General features: G+C 36.6%; 1 protein-coding gene across 3 annotated transcripts in view; it reads left to right on the top strand.

The window, feature by feature from the left end:
• Positions 1 to 23,964, top strand: part of MPP7 (MAGUK p55 scaffold protein 7) — a 247,737-nt gene that overhangs the window by 182,957 nt on the left and 40,816 nt on the right. For all 3 annotated transcript variants that reach the window (XM_054592269.1, XM_054592278.1, XM_054592262.1), the window contains exon 12: positions 19,297 to 19,467. In XM_054592269.1, the coding sequence (XP_054448244.1) occupies positions 19,297 to 19,467 (171 nt within the window). The remainder of the gene's footprint in view (positions 1 to 19,296; positions 19,468 to 23,964) is intronic.

The following is a 23,964-nucleotide window of genomic DNA, read 5'->3' as shown; positions in this document are numbered from 1 at the left end:
CATCTACTGATACAATCATATGATTTTATCTTTCATTTTATTAACATTGTATATCACATTGATTGATTTGCATATGTTGAACCATCCTTGTGTTCCTGGAATGAACCCCACTTGATCATAATGTATTATTTCCTTAATGTTTTGTTGTATTCAGTTTGTTAGTATGTTGTGTAGGATTTTTTCATCTGTATTCATCAGAAATATTTGTCTGTAGTTTTCTTTTTTGTGTGTTATCCTTACCTGGTTTTGGTACCAGGGTATGTTGGCTTCATTGTTTGTGTTATGACGTATTGCCTTTTATTAATTTTTTGGAAGAGTTTGAGAAGGATAGGTATCAAACCTTCTTTGAATGTTGGGTAGAATTCACTAATGAAGCCATCTGACCCTGGGCTTTTACTTTTGGAGAGGTTTTTGAGATTGTTTAATTTCCTCACCGTTTATCAGTCTATTCAGATTTTTCCCTTCTTCACGATTCAGTCTAGGAAGGGAGTATATTTCTAGGAACTTATCTTTTCCTCTAGATTATTGAATTTGGTGGAATATGTTCTTTCATAGCATTCTGATATGATCCTTTGTATTTCTGTGGTGTCTGTGGTAAGTTCTTTCATTTCTGATATATTTTTTTAGTCTTTTCTCTTTGTCCCTTAGTGAGTCTAGCAAGAAGTTTGTCAGTTTCATTAATCTTTTCAAGAATCACCTCTTTGTTGCATTAACATTTAAAAAAAATCCTTACCCAAGAATATGTTTATTGGTTTTTGTTTTTTTTTGAGAGAAACATTGATGTGAGAAACATCAGTCGTTTGCCTCCTGTACCCGATCCGAATGGGGATGTAACCCGTAACCTAGGTATGCACCCTGACTAGGGATCAAACTCCCAACCCTGGCAATCCTTTGGTGTATGGGGTGATGCTCCGACCAACGGAGCCACCCAGCCAGGGTTGCGTAAACTTTTTGTATGTCTTTCAGACCCTTCTCGTCACATTAATAACAACTGAACGTTTTACGGACAGACCTCGCATTTCTGAGTTCACTAAACTGCTTAGCTCTGTTTTTGTCTATCTCATTGAGTTTTTACAGAACTGCCATCTTGAGTTCTCTGTCATTTGAATCACATGTTTCCATATCTTTATTTTCTGGATATTTTTCATTTTCTTCCTGAGCTGCCTCATTACCTTGGTTATTCACAGTATTTGATGGTTTCCTTCTCTGTCTAGACTTCTCCAGCAGATTGATAAGAAGTCTGTCTTTTATCGCATCTTGGCCTTTTGGCTAAGATCAAGTGAAGAAGTCTTTCTTTTGTCTTCTAGTGGTTGGTGCAGAAGCACAGATTTTTTAAATTTCCCTTACACCTCTCTGGCTTTTCAGATCTCTGTGGGCAATGGAAGATGTCCTGTGCTCTCTGGGGAGGTAGGCAACCCTCTGTGACCAGGCCTGCTGGGTCCCAGGGCACCAACCCTGTGGGAGAATATGGTGGCCATTGGGGTTCCATGTCTGTGAAATTCCAGCACTGTTTCTTGCAACCAGAGGCTGCCAGCAGTGCCACCATGATGAGTGGTGGAGGGGTGAGCTGAGGGAGGCTGCTGTAATGGTGTGGCTTTATTCTTCCAGTAATGGTGCCTGGAAGACCTCAGTGGCCTCACCTCTGTATCTCCACCCATCTCTGGGGTCAGCCGCAGCATGCACCTTTGGATATTTCAACAAGTAGCTCTCTCAGGCATGTGTGTGTGTTGTGCAAGAAATACTTTGTTGAATTAGAGCTGTTCAGACTGTTTTAACTTCAAGAGGAGAGACCAAGAGGACTTCTCACATCGCCATTCCTCTGATGTCCCCCATACTGTACCTAATTTATAAGTTAAACTTTATCGTAGGTATGTATGTGTAAGAAAAAGCATAGCATATACTTATGGTTTAGTACTGAGATGGCGCATCTACTAGGGGGTCTTGGAACATATTCCCCTGGGAAAGAGGATTACTGTGCTACTTTTATACCATTATATTACATTACTACTTTGTTATTAACACGTTGAGCAAATTGACTGTTTTGTTGTATTCTGTTTTTCCCCAAAAGCCAAATCCTCAAAATACTTACAGATTTTATTCATTTTAAAGACGTTTCATAAGCAACATGTTATTATAAATTGCAGAAGTCTTTTATTGTAAAAGTATATTTGGTAAACACCTTAGAATATACTGTGACTTCATGCAGTATTATGAATTTTTATTTTTTTGCTATTGAATAATAATTTCTTTTCCTATTTCTTCTGTTAGATCTTTTGTCAGCTTCCTGTAATTTGATAAACTATTAACTGTCTCTGTTGCATGCATTTTTTTCTGGTCTTTTGGTTAATTTTACCTTTTTCTATGCAAGTTTCACAGCCTAGAGATATTTTTATTTTTAAAGTCAAAATTGTGAATATTTTCCTTCCTGTCTCCTAAATTTTCTTCCGTACTCCCCACTCCAAAATTTTTGAAAATGTTTTTTATAATTGCTTTTATTTTTTTAATTAATTAATTAATTTTTCCAAGTACATTTGTCTCTGCCTTCCCCCACCACTTCCCTGCCCCCTCTCCCTCCCTCAGTCCTCCCCCACTTTCATTTTGTACAGGAGTCCTTGCTATATGTTCCTTGACTTGCTCCTTCCCTTCTTTTTCCCCTGCCCACCCCGCCCTCCTTCCCTCTTGTTGGTTTCTTTTCCTTTCAGTGTTGCTGGTCTTATTTTCCTTACATCTTTGCTTTGTTGGTTAGGTTCTGCTTGTAGGTGAGATCATATGGTATTTGTCTTTCGCCCCATGGCTTATTTCGCTTAGCATAATGCTGTCCAGTTCCATCCATGCTATCGCGAAGTGTAGGAGTTCTTTTTTTCTTTCTGCTGCGTAGTATTCCATTGTGTATATGTACCATAAGTTTTTGATCCAGTCATCTACTGATGGGCATTTAGGTTGCTTCCAACACTTGGCTATTGTCAATTGTGCTGCTATGAACATTGGGGTGCATAGGTTCTTTTGAATTGGCATTTTGGGATTCTTGGGTATAGTCCCAGCAGGGGAATCGCTGGATCAAAAGGCAGTTCCATTTTCAGCTTTTTGAGGAAATTCCACACTGCTTTCCACAATGGCTGCACCAGTCTGCATTCCCAGCAAGAGTGTACTAGGGTTCCCTTTTCTCCAGAGCCTCGCCAGCACCTGTTGTTTGTTGATCTGTTTATGATGGCCATTCTGACCGGTGTGAGATGGTACCTCATGGTGGTTTTGAACTGCATTTCTCTGACGGCTAGTGATGCTGAGCATCCTTTCAAATGCCTCTGGGCCCTCTGTATCTCCTCCTTGGAAAAGCGTCTGCCCAGGTCCTTTGCCCATTTTTTTATTGGATTATTTGTCTTCTTGGAGTGGAGTCGAGTGAGCTCTTCATATATTTTGGAGATCAAACCTCTATCTGATGTATCATTTGCAAATATATTTTCCCATACAGTTGGCTCCTTTTTCATTTTGCTGCTGTTTTCTTTAGCCGTACAGAAGCTTCTTATTTTGATGAGGTCCCACTTGCTTATTCTTTCCTTTATGTCCCTTGTCCCTTGCTTTAGGAGACATATTGGTGAAAAAATTGCTGCATGGGATATCTGAGAGTTTTCTGCCAATGTTCTCCTCTCGGACTTTTATGGTGTTGCGACTTGCTTTTAAGTCTTTGATCCATCTTGAGTTTATTTTTGTGTATGGTGTCAGCTGATGATCAAATTTCAATTTTTTGCATGTAGCTGTCCAGCTCCCCCAACGGCATTTGTTGAAGAGGCTATTAATACTCCACTTTATGCTTCTGCCCCCTTTGTCAATTATTAGTTGCCCATATAGACCTGGGCTGAAAATATTTTTTAAATTGTATTTTTATCAAAGTAAGATGTGTGTAAGGTTGAAGCATATGAAATTGCTAATTTGTAGGTCAAAAAAAACCCCAATTAAATGGCAGGAGTTTCTTATGGCTTTATGTAATACATTGTTTTAAAAAGTCAAATAGTATTAATTGCAAGTCTTGAAAGCCAAACAGGAATCTCTGTCCCTTTTCCTCCCTACTCCCATGCTCCCTCAAGAGAAAACCAATTTAGCCCTGGTTAGCAGTTTTGTCTGGTCTATGCAGAGTAGAAGTTTCTTACAATGCTATTTCTAGATTTTTTTCCTAATATGTATTGAGTGCCTTATATGTTCTAGACTGTTCTAGGCCCTGGAGTTTTAAGAAGGATCAAGAGAACACCCTTTCATACAGCTTCCATATTGGGGGTAGGGATGGAGACTGATAATTAATTATTTCATATGATATATGATAATAAGTGCTATGAAGAAAAGTAAAGCAGAAATGGGGTGATGGGGGAGCTGCAGAAATGGGGTTTCAAGTTTCAGTGGGGGGTTAAGGAAAGCTTTCCTCTGATGGTCATGTTTGATCAAAAACCTGAAGCAAGCCCCGTGGGAAAGGAGTGTTCCGAGGACTGGGACAGCATGTGCAAAGGCCCTGAGACAGGGCCCTGATGTGTCTGGGGATCAATGAGGAGACCAGTGTAGGCAGGGCAGAGTGAACAAGGGAGGAATCGATAGGTTAGCAAGATAACAAAACAGCTGTGGAGGGGAGAGAGGGAGATTCTTTGGCTTTTCTGTGTGAAATGGGGGATAATGGGAGGGTTCTGAACAGAGCAATGGCATGAGACATGTATTTAAGGATCACTCTGGCTGATGAGTTGATAGTGGACTGGGAGGGAGCAAGGGCAGACGCATGGAGCCATGTGGTAATGCAGGCGAGAAATGATTGGGGTTTGAACTAAGATATTATCAGTGGAGGTAGTGTGACTCCAGATATGTTCTGAAGGTGACTTTGACAGGATTTTCAGACAAATTGGAGGATAAAGGATGAGTGTATGGTTTTTGGACTTACTACAAAGATCGAGTTGCCATTTACTGAGATGGGAAGGACTATGGAAGGAGATCAGGCATTCCATTTGGAACATACTGAGTTTAAAATATCCAAATAGAGACGGTAAATAGGCAATAGGATAGGCAACTTTGAGTTCAGGCTATTGATTTGGAAGTTGTCAAATTCAGATCGAACTGAAAACCATGAACCTGGATGAGATAACTAAGGCTTAGTGTAGATAAAGGCAAGAACAGAACTCCAAGTGATGTAGAAGGAAAACCAGGAGTGTGATATTCTAGGAGCCAAGTAACAGGAGAGGCAGAAGGAGTGAGCAACTCTGACAAAGGCTACTGGAAGGCAGATAAGATGAAGGAGAACTAACTGACCTTGATTTAGCAATGTGGGATTAGCAGCAGCCTTGAGGAACAGTGTTGGTAGTTGGATTGGGTTGAAAAGCACTTGGCAAAAAAATCCTTTTGTGACAAAAACTTAACAGGCTAAGAACAGAAGGGAATTTCTTCAATCTGATAAAGGCCATCTACTAAAACCCAACAGCTAACAGCATTCTTACTGGTGAAAGACTGAATACTACCCCTCTAACACCAGAAACTAGACAAAGATGTACATTTTTGCCACTTAATTTAATGTGGTACTAGAGGTGGCAACAGAGCAATTAGGCAAGGGAAAGAAATAAAAGGCCCCTAGATTGGAAAGGAAATAAAACTATTTGAAGATAATTCCATCTTCTATGTAGAAGATCCTTCTTCTGCATGAATTGATATGATCATATAGATTTTATTCTTTATTCTGCTAATGTAGTGTATAGCAATACTTGATTTTTATATGTTGACCCAACCTTGCATTCTTAGGATAAATTACACTTGCTCATAATGCAGTATAGGTGGAGGTCTGTCCATAAAGTATCCAGCCACACACTATGAAAAATAGAGACATTTATTGAAGAAGATAAGAGATACAAGAAACATTGTACATAGGATGATGCCTCAGTCCCCTTCAGAGTAGGCACCTTGGCACCTCACACAGTTCTCCCAGTGACTCTTCCACTATTCAAAACACTTTACAAAATCCTTTGGTGGAATCGCCATTAGTTGCCTTGTCATATTTTCTTGAATCTCATCGATAGTCTGAAATCTCTTCCTTTTCAAAGGTGATTTTAGTTTTAGGAAAAGCCAGACATCTCAGGGCATCAAATCTGGGCTCTGAGTCACCTGGGTGATCTGATATTTTGCCAAAAAACTCTGCATGAGACGACGCATGAGTGGATGCATTGTTGTGATGAAGCTGCCAATCACCAGTTGCCAATAGCTGTGGCTGTTTTTGTAATATTGCATCTCTCAGCTGACAAAGAATATTGAGGTAGTACTCCTTATTAATTGGTTGGCCTTCAAGGTTTTACTCGTGATGGACAACACCTTCCCAATCTGAAAACACAGTTAACATGGTCTTGATCTTGCCGTGACTTTGCTGTGCCTTGTTCAGGTGTGGAGAACCAGGTTACTTCCACTGGGACAGGTGGGCCTTTGTTTCTGGATTATAGCCGAGACTCATGGTTCATCTCCAGTTATGACCTTCTTGAGGATATCCTGTTCATTGGTGGCAATTTGAATCAAGTCATTAGCAACTGCAACACCATGTTCCTCCTTCTCTGGTAGCAGAAGCTGTGGAACAAATTTTGCCATGGCATGTTTCATGCCAAGGTCCTGCATCAAAATCTTGGACACAGTAGTTTTTGGAATCCCATCCTCTGGGGATTCCAAAAAGAACTGCTTCTAGTTCTTGCACTGTCAGTCACTGATCTTTATTGATTGCAGCCCGTAGACGTTCAGCATTCTCAGGTATGTTGCTTGTTGCAGGCCTTCCAGACTGTGGGTCACTTTCAACAGATTCTTGCCCACTTTGAAGTGTTTGTGCTACACTTTTATTTGCGCTGCACTTGTTGCATCATCTCTGAAGGCCTTCTGAATCATCCAAATAGCTTCCATGGAAGAATGTTCAAGCTTAATGCAAAATATGATGGAGATTTGTTGCTCTGCTTGCTCAGTCATTTTGAATGTGAGGGCCGCACAGTACACATGCTCATTCTACGGCATCACTGCCCCCATCAACTAGTACAGTGAAATCATCATTGCTATGCATGCTCATTCCAGTCCCCTTTCCTTAGCTGCCAGGTTACATCGATGTTACGGATTCTCGTTATAGCAATAATTATATCAGCAATGACTGAACTTTTTCTGGACAGAACTTGTATATGGAGAGAAAGGGAGATTAAATAATTGGCTCACATGATTGGGGAGTAAATCAGAATCAGCAGCATAGACCCGCTGGAGGCTACAGACCCAGGGAAGAGTTGTAGTTCAAGTTCAAAGGCCATCTGCTGGCAAATTCCTTCTTGCTCAGAGGAGGTTCATCTTTCTTCAGCTGATTGGGTGAGGCCCACCAGCATTACGGAGAGCAATCTTTATTCACAGTCCACTGATCTGCTTGTTAATCTCATCTGATAAACACCTTTCCAGAATTGTTGACCAAATATCTGAGCACTGTGGCCCAGCCAAGTTGACACATAAAATTAACCATCGCATTCTCCTACTCTTCTTTAAATCTATCTGTGGGAATTATTACATTAAGGAAAAATTTGCCCTTGGGAGATTTGATATGTCTTCTACATCAGATGTTTCTTTCACTAAAAGAAGTAATTTAAACAAGTGAAAAAAAATGGAATGGATTTGTACCATATTAGTTACTGCGTATCATGCCAATGACCATAGAATGTAGTGTACATCAAATCCCAGCAGATACCACTACTTTCACAGATTTGTTTTAGTGTCACTGGTTTTAAAGAACATCCTTGTCCACAGGATGGGTCTGTATCCATCCTCAGCACATGGCATCTTTATCTAGTTCTAGCCAAGCTCTGAAAAACGGTCGAGAGTTTCTAGTTTAGCCCTCTCATGAGAGCTTTTCCAAGGACTGTTTAGAAGAAATTCTGAGATCCTGGTTTATTTTAGAATCTTAGCCTTGCCCCTCATCCCTTTTCACACCATATATCTCCTGACTCCACAGGAGAGGAAAAACAGAAGTGCTCTACTTTGTGGTCAGACTACACTTGAACCAAAAATGGGACTGCCCCCAGTCTGCTTGTAGACCTGTGACTGGTATTGATCTAAATTAAGGCAATTGCCCACCCAATGAATACATTGATAATTTTCACTTTCTTTCAAGTTCATAAAAATTAAGCACAAAACAACAAATATAAGTAGCCCTTAACCTGATTAATTACGGTTTACACTTTTAAAAAATTTATTCCATGTCAAATGATCTGAATGGACTCTTTTGAAAGAAGTAACATCATACTCCAAGAATTGGATGTCTATTTGTCTAATAATTATATCTGAAAACCATATTTACTAAGCTATCACTGGTAGGAACATATACTGTGTGGTATGATTCTTACTAATAGATAACACATTTCGTAAGAGGTCAGCATATTTTTCAATAAAAGACGATTGCCTGTTATTAGTGGAAGGAAGGAAAAAAAGCTGAGTGTGCAATACAATTTGTGAGGTATTTGCATAACATTTTATGACAACACTATGAAAGAAAATTGATAGTATACTGTAATTATGAATTGTAGAAAATTGCACCTTTTAAGGTTGAATTCTGTAAGTTAAGGGCTGCCTATATATAAAGATTGTCAACCATTTACTTTATATATATATATTTCATATATTTTTAAATTTATTTCATTATATATTTCATTTCTATTTAATTTTTGGTAGATACTGTGGAAGTTAGCATATTTGGGGGAGTGTGTCTATCTGCTGGAGTTCAAAGGGTAATTGTCTCAATGGTACAATGGTCTGCTTTAAAGATCCTCCCTCCTTTTTTTTCTAATATAGTACAAAATAGTCCATATGAAGATTTTTTTTGTTTTTTTAACATTGGTAAGAATTACAGACTGTTTTTCTTCTGGTTAATTCATTATGGAAATCTTGTTATAATCAATTCACAAAGCACTGCTTATCATGCATCTGTCTTCAAACATAATTTCTTGCAAGTGGTTTCCTGAAAAATCATCAAGTTTTCTGCACTGCTGCCCTTGTTGGAGTACTTCATGCATTCTTTTAAAACAAGATCAGTTTTGGGACTTATGTAAGTTAAGACTGTTCTTTCTATTTAACTGAAGTGTTTACCGTAGAGTTCAATAAAAAACAAAACTGTTCATTTGCTGTTATTTCTTTTGAATGTTATTGTTTACTCATCTCTACTGGTATATGTTTTTCCTGATCCTGTTTCATAATTCTATGTGTAAGCACCACAGATCCTCAACAAGTTACATTGCGTGTTTTTAAAAAATTGTAAAAATTCCCATTTCTGACAATATTCAGCCATTTATTAGAGAATGTAATACAGGTAAATAAAACTATGTCTAAATATGCTGCCTTAAATATGTTTCCAAAAATAAAATTTATATAAAGAGGACTTTTAGACGTATTCATTCAAAAGTGGTACAGGTTCTTTCTTGAACAAGAAAGAACTCTGCATAATATCAACATGTCTGGATTTCTACTTGGAAATATTTTTTTCTGACAGAAAGAAACCATTCCTGCTTGGAGAATTTTAGGTTGCATAGATTCAACTTAAAAAAATATATTAAAATTTCAAATCCAATTTTCCCCTCTTTTCAGAACTACATTTTTCTATTCAAGTTTATGTGTGCATACTCTATTTTTTCATAATTTTGAAAGAGTGTAATTAAGAACTGATTTCTTTATAGCTGGCTGGCAGAAAATTAACTTTTCATATGGTTTCTCTTTTTTTATATTAATTCTGTGCTATGCTTTAAAAATAAATTGTCAGTGGTATCAGGAAAACTTTTTAAGACCTAAGTAATTTTTTTCCTTGGAAATTGCAAGTTGATATCTTATATTAGCTTCCATGATTTCATTAGGTACTTTGAGTTTCTGTTTTTAGCTTGAGATGAGTTCAGAGATTCAAGGGTATTTATGGCATCTGAACATTCAAGTTTTATTGAGAGCAACTTTGAACCTGTAACATTCCAGAGATGAATTTTCTGTTAGTTTGTTAAAAGCCTTTTTCCCCCTTCATATACAAAATTAGCATTTGCATGGTTGGTAAATGTAATCCACGATAATGTTATGTTTCTCTGATGATTTTTTTTCTTCTGACACGGTTTTATAAGATGAATATAGAAGCTGACTCACCCAGCTTCTTTAGATCTCAGTAACTTTTATAGTTTTGCATTGGCATTTTAGTTTAAACCTCCTCCCAAGATTTTTACTTGTTTGTTGCTTTAAGATGTTCTTAATTATCCTCTATTATCTTTTGGATAATTTTATGATTGACATACTATAGGAGCATCATTTCAATAATAATTTTGTCCCAGGATCAGATTACTACATAGTTTTTACATGTCTAACAACATTGACTTTATATTAAAATGTTGATTTTAATGGAAATTTTCAATATTTTGTTGTCAGGAGCTAACATTGTATAATAGTTTTCAGCTTGCTTAATTTTTATTGTCTATAGGGTTCTCTTTTAAAAATCTTTTTTAAAAGGTCATTTATTTTAAAATTTTCTCTTCCTTGTAATTAGGTACCAATTGAGCTAGTTAAATATATGCTGGGTCAAGTTAAGCAAGTATTTAGAGATGAAAAAAAGATTTCATACAGTATTTTTGGTAGTTCTTTCAAATTAAAAAAATTCACACTTTAGTATATTGAGGCAAGAAAAAAATTAAAGTTTATTTTTATCTCCTTTTAAGAAAGGAAGCAGTTTTCTTTATTGTGTTTGCATCAAATAAATATATTTTTTAATTAGGAATTTTACAGTGGATCTTTATATAAATCTCTTATTTTTGAGTTGCCAATGACCAATATTGTTTCTGTTATGATTCAGATAGATATAATGAGACTCTTCCCATTCTACAAACATCTATATAATTTAAAAATATTAATATCTTATTATTAAAAACATTGAGAATGCATAATATCTGATGTTATTACATCAGTTTGGCTACATAAAAGAAATGTAACCAAAGATTGAAACTGTCCCACTTGAAAATTGGAGGTGGTAACATAATAGTATTTATTTTTGTTAAATTAACAGAAAAGCCAGTATCACTTCTCTCTAGTTCACATGTGTGTTTTTGAGGTTGTTCATGTTGGCGCTGAGTTACCTTGACTCCATTGGAGGGGCTTTTGTGTTAATGGACATGTTTGTTCTTTAAATGATCATGTATTTTTAATAAAGTGCCATCATAAATGTCAAAATTTTATTTAAAAATAACATCATTAAAATTACAAATATATTATAATTTTACACTGAAGTTACTTGTTTATGGGAGCCAAAGTATATGATAATGGTTTGTGATTTTTAAAAAAAATATTTCACATCCATCTTACTAGGGTGGTTATAAGTTTTCAAAACTTATCTTCTTTTCACTTTGTAGGTGAGACTGCTGGTTCTCTATCTTCTTGACCTTTGAGCTTTAGTTTCTATACTATAGTATCATTTTTTAAAAAACTATTTTCTATTTTTACTTTCTTTGCTTTTTGCATATTTTAATTTATTGATTGCTTCTAATTGTTGTGAATATCAAAACTTGTTCTATTACCATAGTCATTTCAAAATATAAAAGACTGAGAACCTGCCTCGGAGGCATGGTCAAATGTATTTTGTGTCATCTGTGGATATGCCAACACAAACAGGTCTGCCAGTACAGAAGTTCATTTATTTGGTTGTTTGTGTATTATGAACAGTGTTTGTTGGAATTTGTTTTCAGCTTTATATAAAATTATGGAAAGTTTGAAAAACAACAAAATAATTGTCTACACCTCCCTCTAACACAACCATTGTCTGTTTTTGTACATTTCTGTATCTATGCCAATTTTTATATTAGTAAAGAAGTAAAACTATTGTGTTTTGTCCTGTTTTTTCCATTTATTGTATCAAATGTATTTCTGTGGTCCTGTATACTTTTATAGTTATAATATTTTTTATTTTTTAATCTTTAATTGTTCCAATACAGTTGTCCCAATTTTCCCCCGTTGCTCCCCACCGCCGTACAGTCCGTGCCCATCCTGCTGCCCAGGTCCATGGGTCCTTTATAAATGTTCGTTGTCTAGACCCTTCACCTTCTTTCCTTGTTATCCTCCTGTCTCCATCAGCTTGTTCTTTATTTCCTTGTCTCTAGTTCTATTTTGCTAATTTTTTTTTTTTTGTCTCATTGATTAGATTCCACTTACAGGTGAGCTCATACTGTGTTTGTCTTTCACCGCCTGGCTTATTTCGCTTACCATAATGCTCTCCAGTTCCAGCCATGCTGTCACAAAGGGTAGGAGCGCCTTTCTCTCTGCTGCGTGGTATTTCATTGTGTAAATGTATCAGTTCTTTGATCCACACATTTACTGATGGGCACTTACGCTGTTTCCAACACTTGGCTATTATAAATAATGCTGCTATGAACATAAGGGTGCATAGGTTATTTTGAATATGTGTTTCAGGATTCTCATGGTGTAATCCCAGCAGTGGCGTCACTGGATCAAAAGGCAGTTCCATTTTTAGTTTTTTGAGGAAATTCAACACTGTTTTCACAGTGGCTGCACCAGTCCGAATTCCCACCAACAGTGCACTAGGGTTCCCTTTTCTCTACAACTTCGCCAGCAGTTTGTTGATTTGTTAATGATGGCCATTCTGACTGGTGTGAAGTGGTATCTCATTGTGGTTTTAGTTGGCATCTCCCTGATGGCTAGTGATGTTGAGCATTCTTTCATGTGTCTTTGGGCCCACTGTATGTCTATAATTATACTTTTAATGCAACCTAATTTCTTTGCAAAGATGTTCCATGATTTAATTAATATTTTCCATAGTTTTGTATATTTTGGATGCTTCAAGGTTTCTACTGTTAAATCACTAACATTATATGATTGACAGGTATAACATATATCTACAGTGTGAAGCTTATTTTAATAACAAATAAACAAATGATTCTTAATTTACATTTGTAAGCATTAAATTTAATGCCAAGTAATTTTGAAAATGACAAAATCACCACAGGCCTGAGTTTATTTTTTAATTTTTTTACTGAAGAGAAATGTCAAAGTTCAATTAGACAGATTAAGTGTATTTGCAAAAAAAAATCTCTGTTTCTAGCTATGGGCCTATATTGTGAAACATTTTAAACTACAAGTATTTGGGAATTTTCATTTAGGAATAATTTATGTTTTATATTTTCATCCTCACCTGAGCATGTTTTTTCATTGCTTTTAGAGAGACAGGAGAGGGGAGAGTGAGGTGGGGTGGGGGTGCGGTTGGAGGGAAGGGGGGGAGAGAGAGAGAGAAAGAGACAGACAGAGACATCTGTGTGAGAGAGAAACATTCAATGGTTGGCTTCTCCTATGTGTCCTGACGGGGCTTGAACCTGCAATCTAGGTATGTGCCCTGACCAGGAATGGAACCTGTGACCTTTTGGTCTACAGGATGATATTCCAACCAACTGAGCCACACCAGTCAGGGAATGCTTGGGAATAATTTTTATGTCCTATAATAGTAGCTCTGGAATTTTTGAGGGCAGTGACACTGTTTTATATATTTTTGTATTTTATACATCATCTTGAATACAGAGGATTATCAAAAAATAGTTATATTTGAAAAGTGTTCTCTAACAGAAAAAGAACTTAAAAGTTTTAATCCCTTAAACTGTTGCTCCTCTTTGATAATTTTTCCTATTCAGACAGGAACAGAAGGTTCATCATCATTTTTTCTATTATATATCTATGTCTGTAGAGAAACATTTTAAATTTTCTTCTTGACTTTTTTTTTTCATCATTTAAGATTTGTACCAAAGCCTTGGCAATCATGTTTTTTCTTTAACAGTAAAAGAAGAGCTGCTTAACCCCAGGGGATATTACATGCACCTCACTGGGTGCTATGGGAATTAAGTGAACTAATCCACAAAAAGGGCTCCAAGTGGTGTCTGTCACTTAGTAAGTTTTCCATAAACATCAGCTAACACCACTTCTACTGCTAGTGATTTGGTGTTGATATTATTAATAAGAGAATTATCCAAACTCAGACTTACTTGGTCACATGATTAATAAGTCATCAGATACTACAGGGAAAAGTATGTATCAACATGAAGTAGAAAAAGGATTGTTCGATAAGTGTTTCTGGGACCATTGGTTAATTTTTTGAAAAATATAAAGTTACAGCCTCACCTCACATGCTTGATCTCATGATTATAGCTGAATAATTCCAGATGGGATAAAAAAATTAAATGTAAAGCTATGCAGCCTGTATTTTTAAACTTCAGAAAATGTATCAGACCTAAAGATAGGAAAGTCATAACAGTGGAAGAAATCACAAATGAAAGGAATTCACAGATTCAAGTAGGTAAACATTTAAAATGTTATCAAAAAGAAAAATTGAAAATCTTAAAAGGTCTTTGGAACAAATACGGCTAAGGACCATTACCTAAAAAGATACACATATATGTATGCATTATTTATGAAGACCCTAATCAAGAGTGATCAAAATGTATTAAACAACAGTGTGCATAATAAGAAATGCAAATGAGTAATAAACATGAAAAAAGGCTAATTACACCAACAGTTAAAATGAAATGCTATATAATTTTTCACTTGTCCAATCATTAAAGTCTTTAATTAGAAGTCCTTCTATGAGAGAATGGTAATATGGGCAATGGTGCTTATTGCTGATGGAAATGTACACTAATTAGTCTGAGAAGCATTTGGACGAGATATCTGCTTTGCAATTTGTCCTAATGAAATCATCAGTGACGTGGACAAAAGGGAATGTACACGCATGTCTTTTGCAGTCTTATTGAAATAAGAAGCAGATAGCAACTTAAGTGTCACCTTTTATAGTAAAAAATAAGTTTAACTTCAAAGCGATGTAGTGAAATGTGTTAATGTAAATGACTTCTACTGGAAAATACAAGATAAGAAGTATCTCCTTGTGGTTAGGGGCTGACCTGCAACTGCAGGCTTACTCTAAAGTCACTTTCCCATTGTAATAATGTTAAATTTCTGTTCCTTTAAAACACGCAAATCTCTAGCAGCTGTGGGTAAGTGCCCTGGAAAAAGCCTGTCCATAAAAACGCTGAGCCAATTATAAATTACAAAAATGTGAAATATAAGGAAAAATATATTTTGTGTAAAACTGTTCCCTTACTCCAAATTCCTTGTTACTGTTCCTTTTACCTTCCTTCTCTTTTAAAAGCCCCCAGTTATTGCTAAAACTTGGGCACTGGAAATGAACTGGAATTAAACAGGTTCTAGGTTATTTATAAACATTTACCTGAAAGAACCCCCGGCTTACTTTCAGTTTAAGTACACTTTTTTTTTTAATCTCCCTTTTAATGAGAACCACATAAGATGTGAAGGCTAGAACAATTATTAACCCCTTTTCCTGACATAGAATTTTCTTTCTCTAAGCCTAGACTTTACCCAGGTGTGTGGTCACATCACTCATCATGTTACTGATGTTTGAAAGTCACAATCTCTGTACTGCCTTGAAGGACGTGCCAGGCAGATTCTAGGAAAATAAGCTGTTTTGGTTTTTTTGGTTTGAGAAATAATTAATAGGCACGTACTTTGGATTTCATATGTTTTGTTATATCCTCTCTTCTGGCTGTTTTATTGCTTGCTCTGGGTTTGGGAGTTTTCATGTTTTTGAAAAATCTGTGTGTTTATATATGGATATTTATGTACATATGTATACTTGTGTACCCGTATATAAGTGTATATATGTATTAAGTGATATAAATGTGGAACATATTAGGTAATGTGGAACAGAGGAGTAAAGGATTGTGATAAGTAAGACAGCTGGAAAGATGCCTTTAAATATAGCACCAGAAATAACATACTTCCCTAGAAAGAGTAAGTAAAAAAGAGAAGAGTTAATGTACACTAAATCTTTCAGTTGTGTTTCTTTAAAATGACTCATTATTTTAATCGAGTACTTTTAATATTTAACATTTAAATCTGGCTTTAATTTTAATATTTTGTATCTTTTATAACATTAGCCAGTTAAAAGCTTATTAATAAGCCCCTTAATTTATTTTTCCCTTTCTTGCTAGACTCTGTGTTGTGGGAACACAGGGAGGTATAACATGTTCCTGCCTTCAAGGTACTGTAAATAAGTTGGAGGCATAATCAAGTACTAATTTATAGCTCTCATGTATAGTATTTACCACATGCCAGGTACTGGGCCAAGTGGCTTACGGGAATTGTTTCATTCTTAACAGCCCTGTGAGATGTAGGTACTATTATTTTAAAGTTCGAGAAAATGAGCCAAGATATTTTTTAAAAGTTGACAAGTCACACAGCCGGTAAGTCAGAAGAGCATAGGTTAGGCCTGTTTACCTCCTGTCTTTGCCTTTTAACAGCTAGTGATGGAGCTGCTGTGATAGAATCAGTGTGGTGGTCTATCCCTTTGTTTTCCCTTTGTTTCAAGACACCAAAGCTCATAACCTGTGTGAATTTCACCTGCTTGGGAGTCAGCGCCTAGAAAAGAGATGTGAATGTGGTCAGACCCTGTCATGGTGTGTGGGTCAGTACAGTGACAGGAACACGTGTACTGGCCAGGGAGCAGGGACGGAGCTGGCCCACGAGGTCTCCAGAGTTACTTCCCGTACTAAGCCTTGATGTATGCAGTGTTCTGTCCTTTTGTCTGCCTCTTAGAATTTTCTCTTGTGAAAATACCAAATGTGCTGTTTCTTTGTTAAAATTTACCTAAGAAAATCAAACAGGAATGACAGTGGGGTTTTGTTGTTGCCTTTTTAACTTCAATTTAGTAAACTTTTACCAAGCACCTATTCTGCACCAAGCAAGTATCACCAGACCATCCTGTGGACTACAGTCCCCATCTTTGACGTCCATAGACCCTCATGTTAGAAATCTGATTACTTTTTTATTTCCTCTACTATCCATTTATTGTTTATGATGAAAGCAAAAACTTCAGTTAATTGTAAAGACCCAGTTAGGTTAACACTTGCACTGAAATTCAGGATTTAGCTGTGATTTGTAGATCATAAATTTTTCAGGTTTTCATTCTTGGACTTGATTTGCTTTGGATGAGGCATTCATGTCCTAGTTAGAACTATTTCTGTGCCAAAAGTTTGTAGTGACTTGAGGAAACCCATCCCCCATACAAGGAATAATTGTGAAGTCATTTCTAGTTCTACCTGCTTATTCTATAATTGCCTTTCTGGAGACAAGAACCCTGGAAACCTGAAATTAGAACACAATGAAATACCAGCATAGAAAAAGAATAGCTGATGTGTCATTTTGGAGCTAAAACCAGAAGCCATCTTATTATTCTGGATGCCAGTCCTGGCCAGCAGTCACACGTGACAGAATGTTAGGGTGGGATGGAGTGGGAGAAGTAATTTCTGGAAATTAGGCAGACACCATGGTCTGGGAACTACTCTGCTAAAGCATCAGAAGTAGTAAGAATCTCAGCTACTTCTGGTGCTGGTGTTGCAGTGACTGAGGTTCTGTCTGTCTGTCTATCTGTCTATTTATCACCCACCTCAGGGACTCTTTTCTGGGTTCTTATGATTCTTTCCCAATATCCTAGGAAACAGAAACAAATACTGTGCAGCGTGTCCTCTGGCCCTTTACACAGCAGTTTGAATGGTGTCTGCATGTGGGATGTGAGAATTCACACATCTTTTTCTCTCTCCTAGGACCAGGATGACACATTTCCCCTTTTCCTTCCCTCAGATCTCATCTCATATAAAATACCAATGTGTTTCATCACATACCCTCTTCACTTTTTCCTGTTTATCTTTGATAAGAGAGTTTGAGAGCAATTGTCTTCTTGTTTCAAATGCTTTGTAAATGTTTTCTCTTAAATCTGAGTATTTCCTCGAAATCAGAATGACTCTTGATGGCCCACAGGAATTATTATCAGATACACTTTTTTATTTTCTTAATGTGTTGATTGGTTTTTAATAAACTGAATCTATGAGTGATAAAACGCCATAGTCATAGATAATTGTTTTTAATATTGCCTTTATTTTGAATCCTAATGTCTTCTTAAATCCAATGGTAAAATTATTCTTTTTCTTTATGTTCCCTTAAATTCACACAGATTAGGTATTATATTTTTATATTGTGTTATAGAATAGCTTTATTTTTAAAGTTTTCTATGTGTCAAATTTAATCAGTATTTGTTTTTAAAGAGAATATAGTTTTACATATTTAAAAAAGTATTTTGTTTTGTACTACAGAGCTGATATAGGATATATATATATATATATATGTAGTATTTTAATAAGCAGGCTGTTTTCTCTGTCTTAAAGTCTGGATTTTGAGCAAGTATAAAGGTTTGTTAAGAATTGAGTACACATCCTACTGAGTTCTCGAATGATACGCATGGTAAATATCACTGCTCTAAAAAAAGAAAGAAAACCAGATTAGTGTAACAACATGAACAGCAAGCAGAATGGAGTGGGAGCTGACTGAGGAAAGGAACTCTTGCTGAGCTTTTTAATACCAGGTGTTAAGTGATAGCAGTGAGCTGGAGAGGGAGCTTTAAGCAGACATGAAATTTATTTAAATATTTAAGAGGTTACCTTAGTAAAAGATCATATGACCTGTTGATGAATACACAATTGAAACTGTGAAATTTATTTCCAAATTTCAGTGGCTTCAAATCATTAAAATATAGAATTGACATAGAGGAGATCTGAGGCACAAGTATTCCATCCCCCTGGAGTCTCATATAAGTTAAGTGACTTGCTAAATTTTAGGAACAGGCTGGTTCAATCAACCTGATACACGCTTATGCCCATTTGACACTATGCTTTCCCTAATTTAGGTGGTGTTTTTTTTTTTTTAATTTAACAATAGATGCTGTCTGTGCCCCCAGTATGTTGTTAGGCTATGTTTAGATTATGACATAAAATATTGCAGTGTTTATGAGTGAGAGGATTGTCATTTATATTTAAAATGTTTTTAAAGTGCTTTTAACTTTTTCTTATGAAATGTGTTCATTAATCAGTCCATGATAAATTATCTTTATGATTTCTGACTTCCTTATTTTGTTTTATAATATAGTTATTTTACTCATTGATTTTTGAAGAAAACTATGATTTAGAACCAAGTAATATTTATATCATTATAACATATACTTTAATGTTAGATGATTCTCTTATAAATTATGTTAATGAAATTGTGTAGTATCTATTTTTGTTCTCTAAGTGCACTTGTAACAATATTTTGGAGGATAAAATCTGGCTCAATTTTGAAGATTTTATTTTTATTTTTGTTTTTTAAGGGCTTTGTTTTTTTAGTTCTTATTACTAAAAATAATTATTTTTGTATTTACAGCTGGTTTTAGAAGAAGTTTTCGTCTTAGTAGAAAAGATAAGAAAACAAACAAATCCATGTATGAATGCAAGAAGAGTGATCAATATGATACAGCTGATGTACCCACATATGAGGAAGTGACCCCCTATCGGCGACAAATGAATGAGAAATACAGACTTGTTGTCTTGGTTGGTAAGTGTTTTTGTGTGTAATTCTGATGAAATAATTGAAATAGTAAGAATTTCACTTCATTGATATATATACGGGGCCCCTTTTCTGGGTCCTTATGAGCCTTTCCCAATATACTTGAAGCTTTTGAGCTAAAACATCCCATCCTATGTGGGGTTCACATAGACCCCAAGCCCTTTCAGGGGCCTTCCTGGGTCGGGTCAGCCGGCCTGTTGGCTCTGCTTTGTCTTTACTGCACACAGTCCAGATGTGGCCCCTCATTGTATTATACATGTCATTACTGTTTTACCTTCCCTCTCTTTTAAAATTCACCTACCATTCCTAAAGTTTCCCAGGTTGATTATCCTTACCTTTATCCCTCTCTAGTCTGTTCCTCTGTTGGGCAGCCCAACCCACCTGAGGTAATCCTCCCAGCCACCAAGGAAAGGCTCTGGACTTGGCCTTAGTCTCTGCTGTGCCTCCAGACTTCAGAGGCTGCCTCTTGGGAGGCTTTTGATGGCATAGACAGCATCGTGCCAGTCAGTGCTCGAGGACGCACCCTCCTCTTCCCATGGCCACCGGGCTTTGCTCCTGGCCTCCTCAGACTTTCTTGTTAGCACAGTGTCTGATCCCTCGCAAGTTCCTAGATGCCCAGGCTCATCTGGGAGTGCCTTTTGCTGTTCTGCTTCTGCTCTCGGTTACAATGCAAATGCAGTGCACAGGGGAAGCCTTATTGCTCTGCTGAAACGGGTTCGGTTGCCGTTACCTATTTTCGTTGGTGGTTGTAAACTGCCTGCAATTTATTTTTTCATATCTTACTTGTTTTGTACCCTGTCATCATGTTTAAATGATTATTTTCCGCCTTTGGTTTTGTCTTAATTTGCTGTTCAGGATTTGTTTAGTGATAGTTAATACTTGGTTTGTCTGTTACGATAAACTGGTTTATTATTATTGTCAGATTTTATTCTAAGATTCTTATAAGAAAATAACTATTTGAAACTCTTTAGCCCCCAACTCTTTATCTCCCTATTTTGAAGCAAGTGCTGATATAATGTAATTTTTAATGTTTTAATTCAACACTTACCACCGCTCTAGCCTTTTGCGGAGCCTGATTTCCCATAATGAAAGGAACAGTGTCCTTCAACAGTGTGTCTTGGTTTCTTTTTGGTTGTTTTGCTTTCTTTGGTATGGTCACTTCTCAGAAAACCTTTCGGCTTGTCTGTGTGGCCCATTTGTGGTTCAGAAGTTGAGAGTTTATTTTCTGAGCGTCCGTGTCTGTTATATCTTATGGGGCGGGGTGGTGGAGACTGAGAAACAGGCTTCCGGTGTAAGACAGGCTGCATCCCAAACTGGCCTGCTGTGCAGTAGCCGTGTGACGCCTGACAGTACAGATTTTCTCCGGTCACCTGTGTCTCCCTCTGGAAAATGAAGACAATAAGAGCACCTGCTTTCAAGGTTGGTTTGAGGGTCAAATGAGATACTATTTGCAAAGATGTAGGCTCATTTCTGGCACCACAGGTAGGTTTTAATAAGAAATAGCTATTTCGTATTAACTGAAAATACACAATGTGAACATGAAATGTTCAGATATGATGAATAGGCTTCTGCTGATTTTGAACCTCAGTATTCAAAAACACTTACAAGTTAAATTAGATTATTTAGCAGTTTATCGTCTAAATGAGGGAGTCAAGCAGTGGACTTGAATTTTGGAAAGTTTGGATTGTTCCTGAATTAACTGTTTACTTTCATTATTGTAAAAATCATATACTTGGGAAAGAGTTCCTTGGCACCTACAACAGGTGTGAGAATATGGAAAGAGTAATAGAAGCACCGTGGCCCTCCTCCAGCCTAATTTGTCTCTCTCAGTGTTTTCAAAGCCATTCGGAATAACGATGTTTGCCTTAAAACTATTAGGTAAATATTAAGAAGCTACATAGTTTTTATTTTCTCTGTATTCTTACCACAATATTACGTGATTTTTATTCTTGGACTTAATGATCAAGAAATTAAAATTGACCAAGTTGTTAACATGGCAAAAATATGACAGTAGAAGACTTTGAGCTTGATCACAAGTATTTCATTTTCAAAGCCATGTTTTAGCCACTAAAATGTCTCTGTGACAGTTTGTGTTTACAGTCCCTTCTGCATTTAAAAGTATTTTCCAAGAAGTATGTTAAGACCAAATGTCAGGCATTTAGTACATTTTTCTACATAAGCTTTATCTTTGGTGAAACCTGACTTTTAAAAAGTAAAGTAATATAGCCAATAACGTGTGTTTGCAGGGGAGGGAGTGGGGAGAAAGCTTTAGTGTTAAAAAACTATAAAACACTTTATAGCTTAAGCCAGTCGGAGAGCAAACATTCATCTTGTTCATATTCAGATAATTTGATACTTGTTCTGTCAGGTTATGAGGCATAAGAGGAAACTAATAATAAACCTTTCTATATATTTCATGTTTCTAGCTTGAGTACTAAGTACTGTTCTGTCCTCCTTTGTGCTGAATATTATATGTGTAAAGACTGCTTTGTGAGGTGCTTTGGATAGACATTTATAGGACTCATCGTTTTTTCCATAAAACTGTGGCAGAACAAAAAGACCTCCCACATAAAGCAGAGAGAAAAGTAACTCAAAACTAAATGTAAATGTTAATATGTTTATTAGAATTCCCATTGCTTTTAATGAATTTTAATTGAAGGCTTGTAGGAATTACTTTGTTCCAAAGGGTTTTATATAGATGCCTGAAACTCCAAAGTCATCATTGGATTTATGAGTGTGTGATGGATTTAAAATTATAATCTTTGTATATAAAAGGTAAATATGATCTTTATTAGAATCAGAGTTGGCTTTTTTTATGCCATATATTCATCTTAATGTTTATACTCCAGCTTAATTTCTGGGCATCAATTACAATTATGTTCATTGAGCTGATTTTTTTTAAGTATGTTATATTGATTAGGGTATTACAGTTTGTCCCAATTTTCCCCCTTAGCGCCTGTCCGCCTGGTACCCTCCTGGTATCCCCCCTCCTTCCAGCACCCCTCCCCCCTTAGTTCATGTCCATGGGTTGTACATATAAGTCCTTTGGCTCCTCCATTTCCTGTACTATTCTTAACCTCCCTTTGTCTATTTTGTACCTACCAATTATGCTTTTTAAACCCTACACCTTTTATCCCGTTCCCCCTCTCAACCGATAACCTTCCAGATGATCTCCATACCTATAATTCTCTCCCTATTCTGGTCGTTTGCTTAGTTTGTTTGTCTGTTTTTAGATTCACTTGTTGATTGTTGTGAATTTGTTGCATTTTTAATGTTCATAGTTTTGATCATCTTTTTCTTAAATAAGTCCCTTCAACATTTCATGCAATGATAGCTTGGCGATGATGAACTTCTTTAACTTTACCTTGTCTAGGAAGCACTTTTATCTGTCCTTCCATTCTAAATGATAGCTTTGCTGGATAGAGTAATCTAGCTTTTAGGTCTTTGCTTTTTATCACTTTGAGTACTTCTTGCCAGTCCCTTCTTGCCTGCACAGTTTCTTTTGAGAAATCAGCTGACAGTCTTATGGGAACTCCTTTTTAGGTAATTCTCTGCTTTTAAGATTCTCTCTTTATTTTTAACCTTTGGCATTTTAATTATGATGTGTCTTGGTGTGGTCTTCTTGGGTCCAACTTGTTTGGGACTCTCTGTTCTTCCTGGAGTTGTATGTTTATTTTCTTTCCCAAATTAGAAAAGTGTTCTTTCATTATTTTTTTCAAATAAGCTTTCAATTTCTTGCTCTTGCTCGTCTCCTTCTGGCATCCCTATGATTTAGATGTTGGCACTTCTGGAGATGTCCCAGTGTCTTATACTAACCTCATTTTTTTAAATTATTGTTTCTTCTTTCTGTTCTGGTTGAATGTTTATGTTCCAAATCATTGATTTGAATCCCAGCTTCCTTCCCTTTACTGTTGGTTCCCTGTTGATTTTCCTTTATTTCCTTAGTATAACCTTCATTTCGCCCTTCACATCATTGCCGTACTCCGAGTTATTTGAACATCCTGATCACCAGTGTTTTGCAATCTGCATCTGACAGGTTCGCTATCTCCATTTTGTTTAGTTCTTCTTCTGGGGTTTTGTTCTGTTCCTTCATTTGGGCCATATTTCTTTGTTCTTCAATTTGGCAGCCTTCCTGTGTTTGTTTCTGTGTATTAGGGAGAGCTGCTTTGGCTCTCTGTAAAAGGTACCTTTAAATTGTGTGGGGTGAAGCCTTAGGTAATCTCTAGGGCAGGGCAACCTGTTTCAGGACTTTGTGGCTCTATGTTGGGGGAGGGTGTGGAGAGGGGACTGTGCCACTGCCAGGCTTCTGTATGTTTGTCCGGCATTCACCCTGTGTCCAGTCACTTCACCCACTCCCCATGTGTGACTGGTGCCCTTCCAGCTGTTGCCCTCGTGTTTAATCCCAGAGTGCATGGGTTTACATGTTTTAAGACCATGTGGGCCCTTTAAGTAGAGTTTTCCTGAAAACCTGGCAGTTTTTTCCAC

This window comes from Pteronotus mesoamericanus, unplaced genomic scaffold, assembly GCF_021234165.1.
Source record: "Pteronotus mesoamericanus isolate MK-2021 breed Mesoamerican mustached bat unplaced genomic scaffold, CSHL_Meso_final contig_130, whole genome shotgun sequence".
Taxonomy (NCBI): domain Eukaryota; kingdom Metazoa; phylum Chordata; class Mammalia; order Chiroptera; family Mormoopidae; genus Pteronotus; species Pteronotus mesoamericanus.
This window is presented reverse-complemented; position numbering and strand designations above follow the sequence as displayed.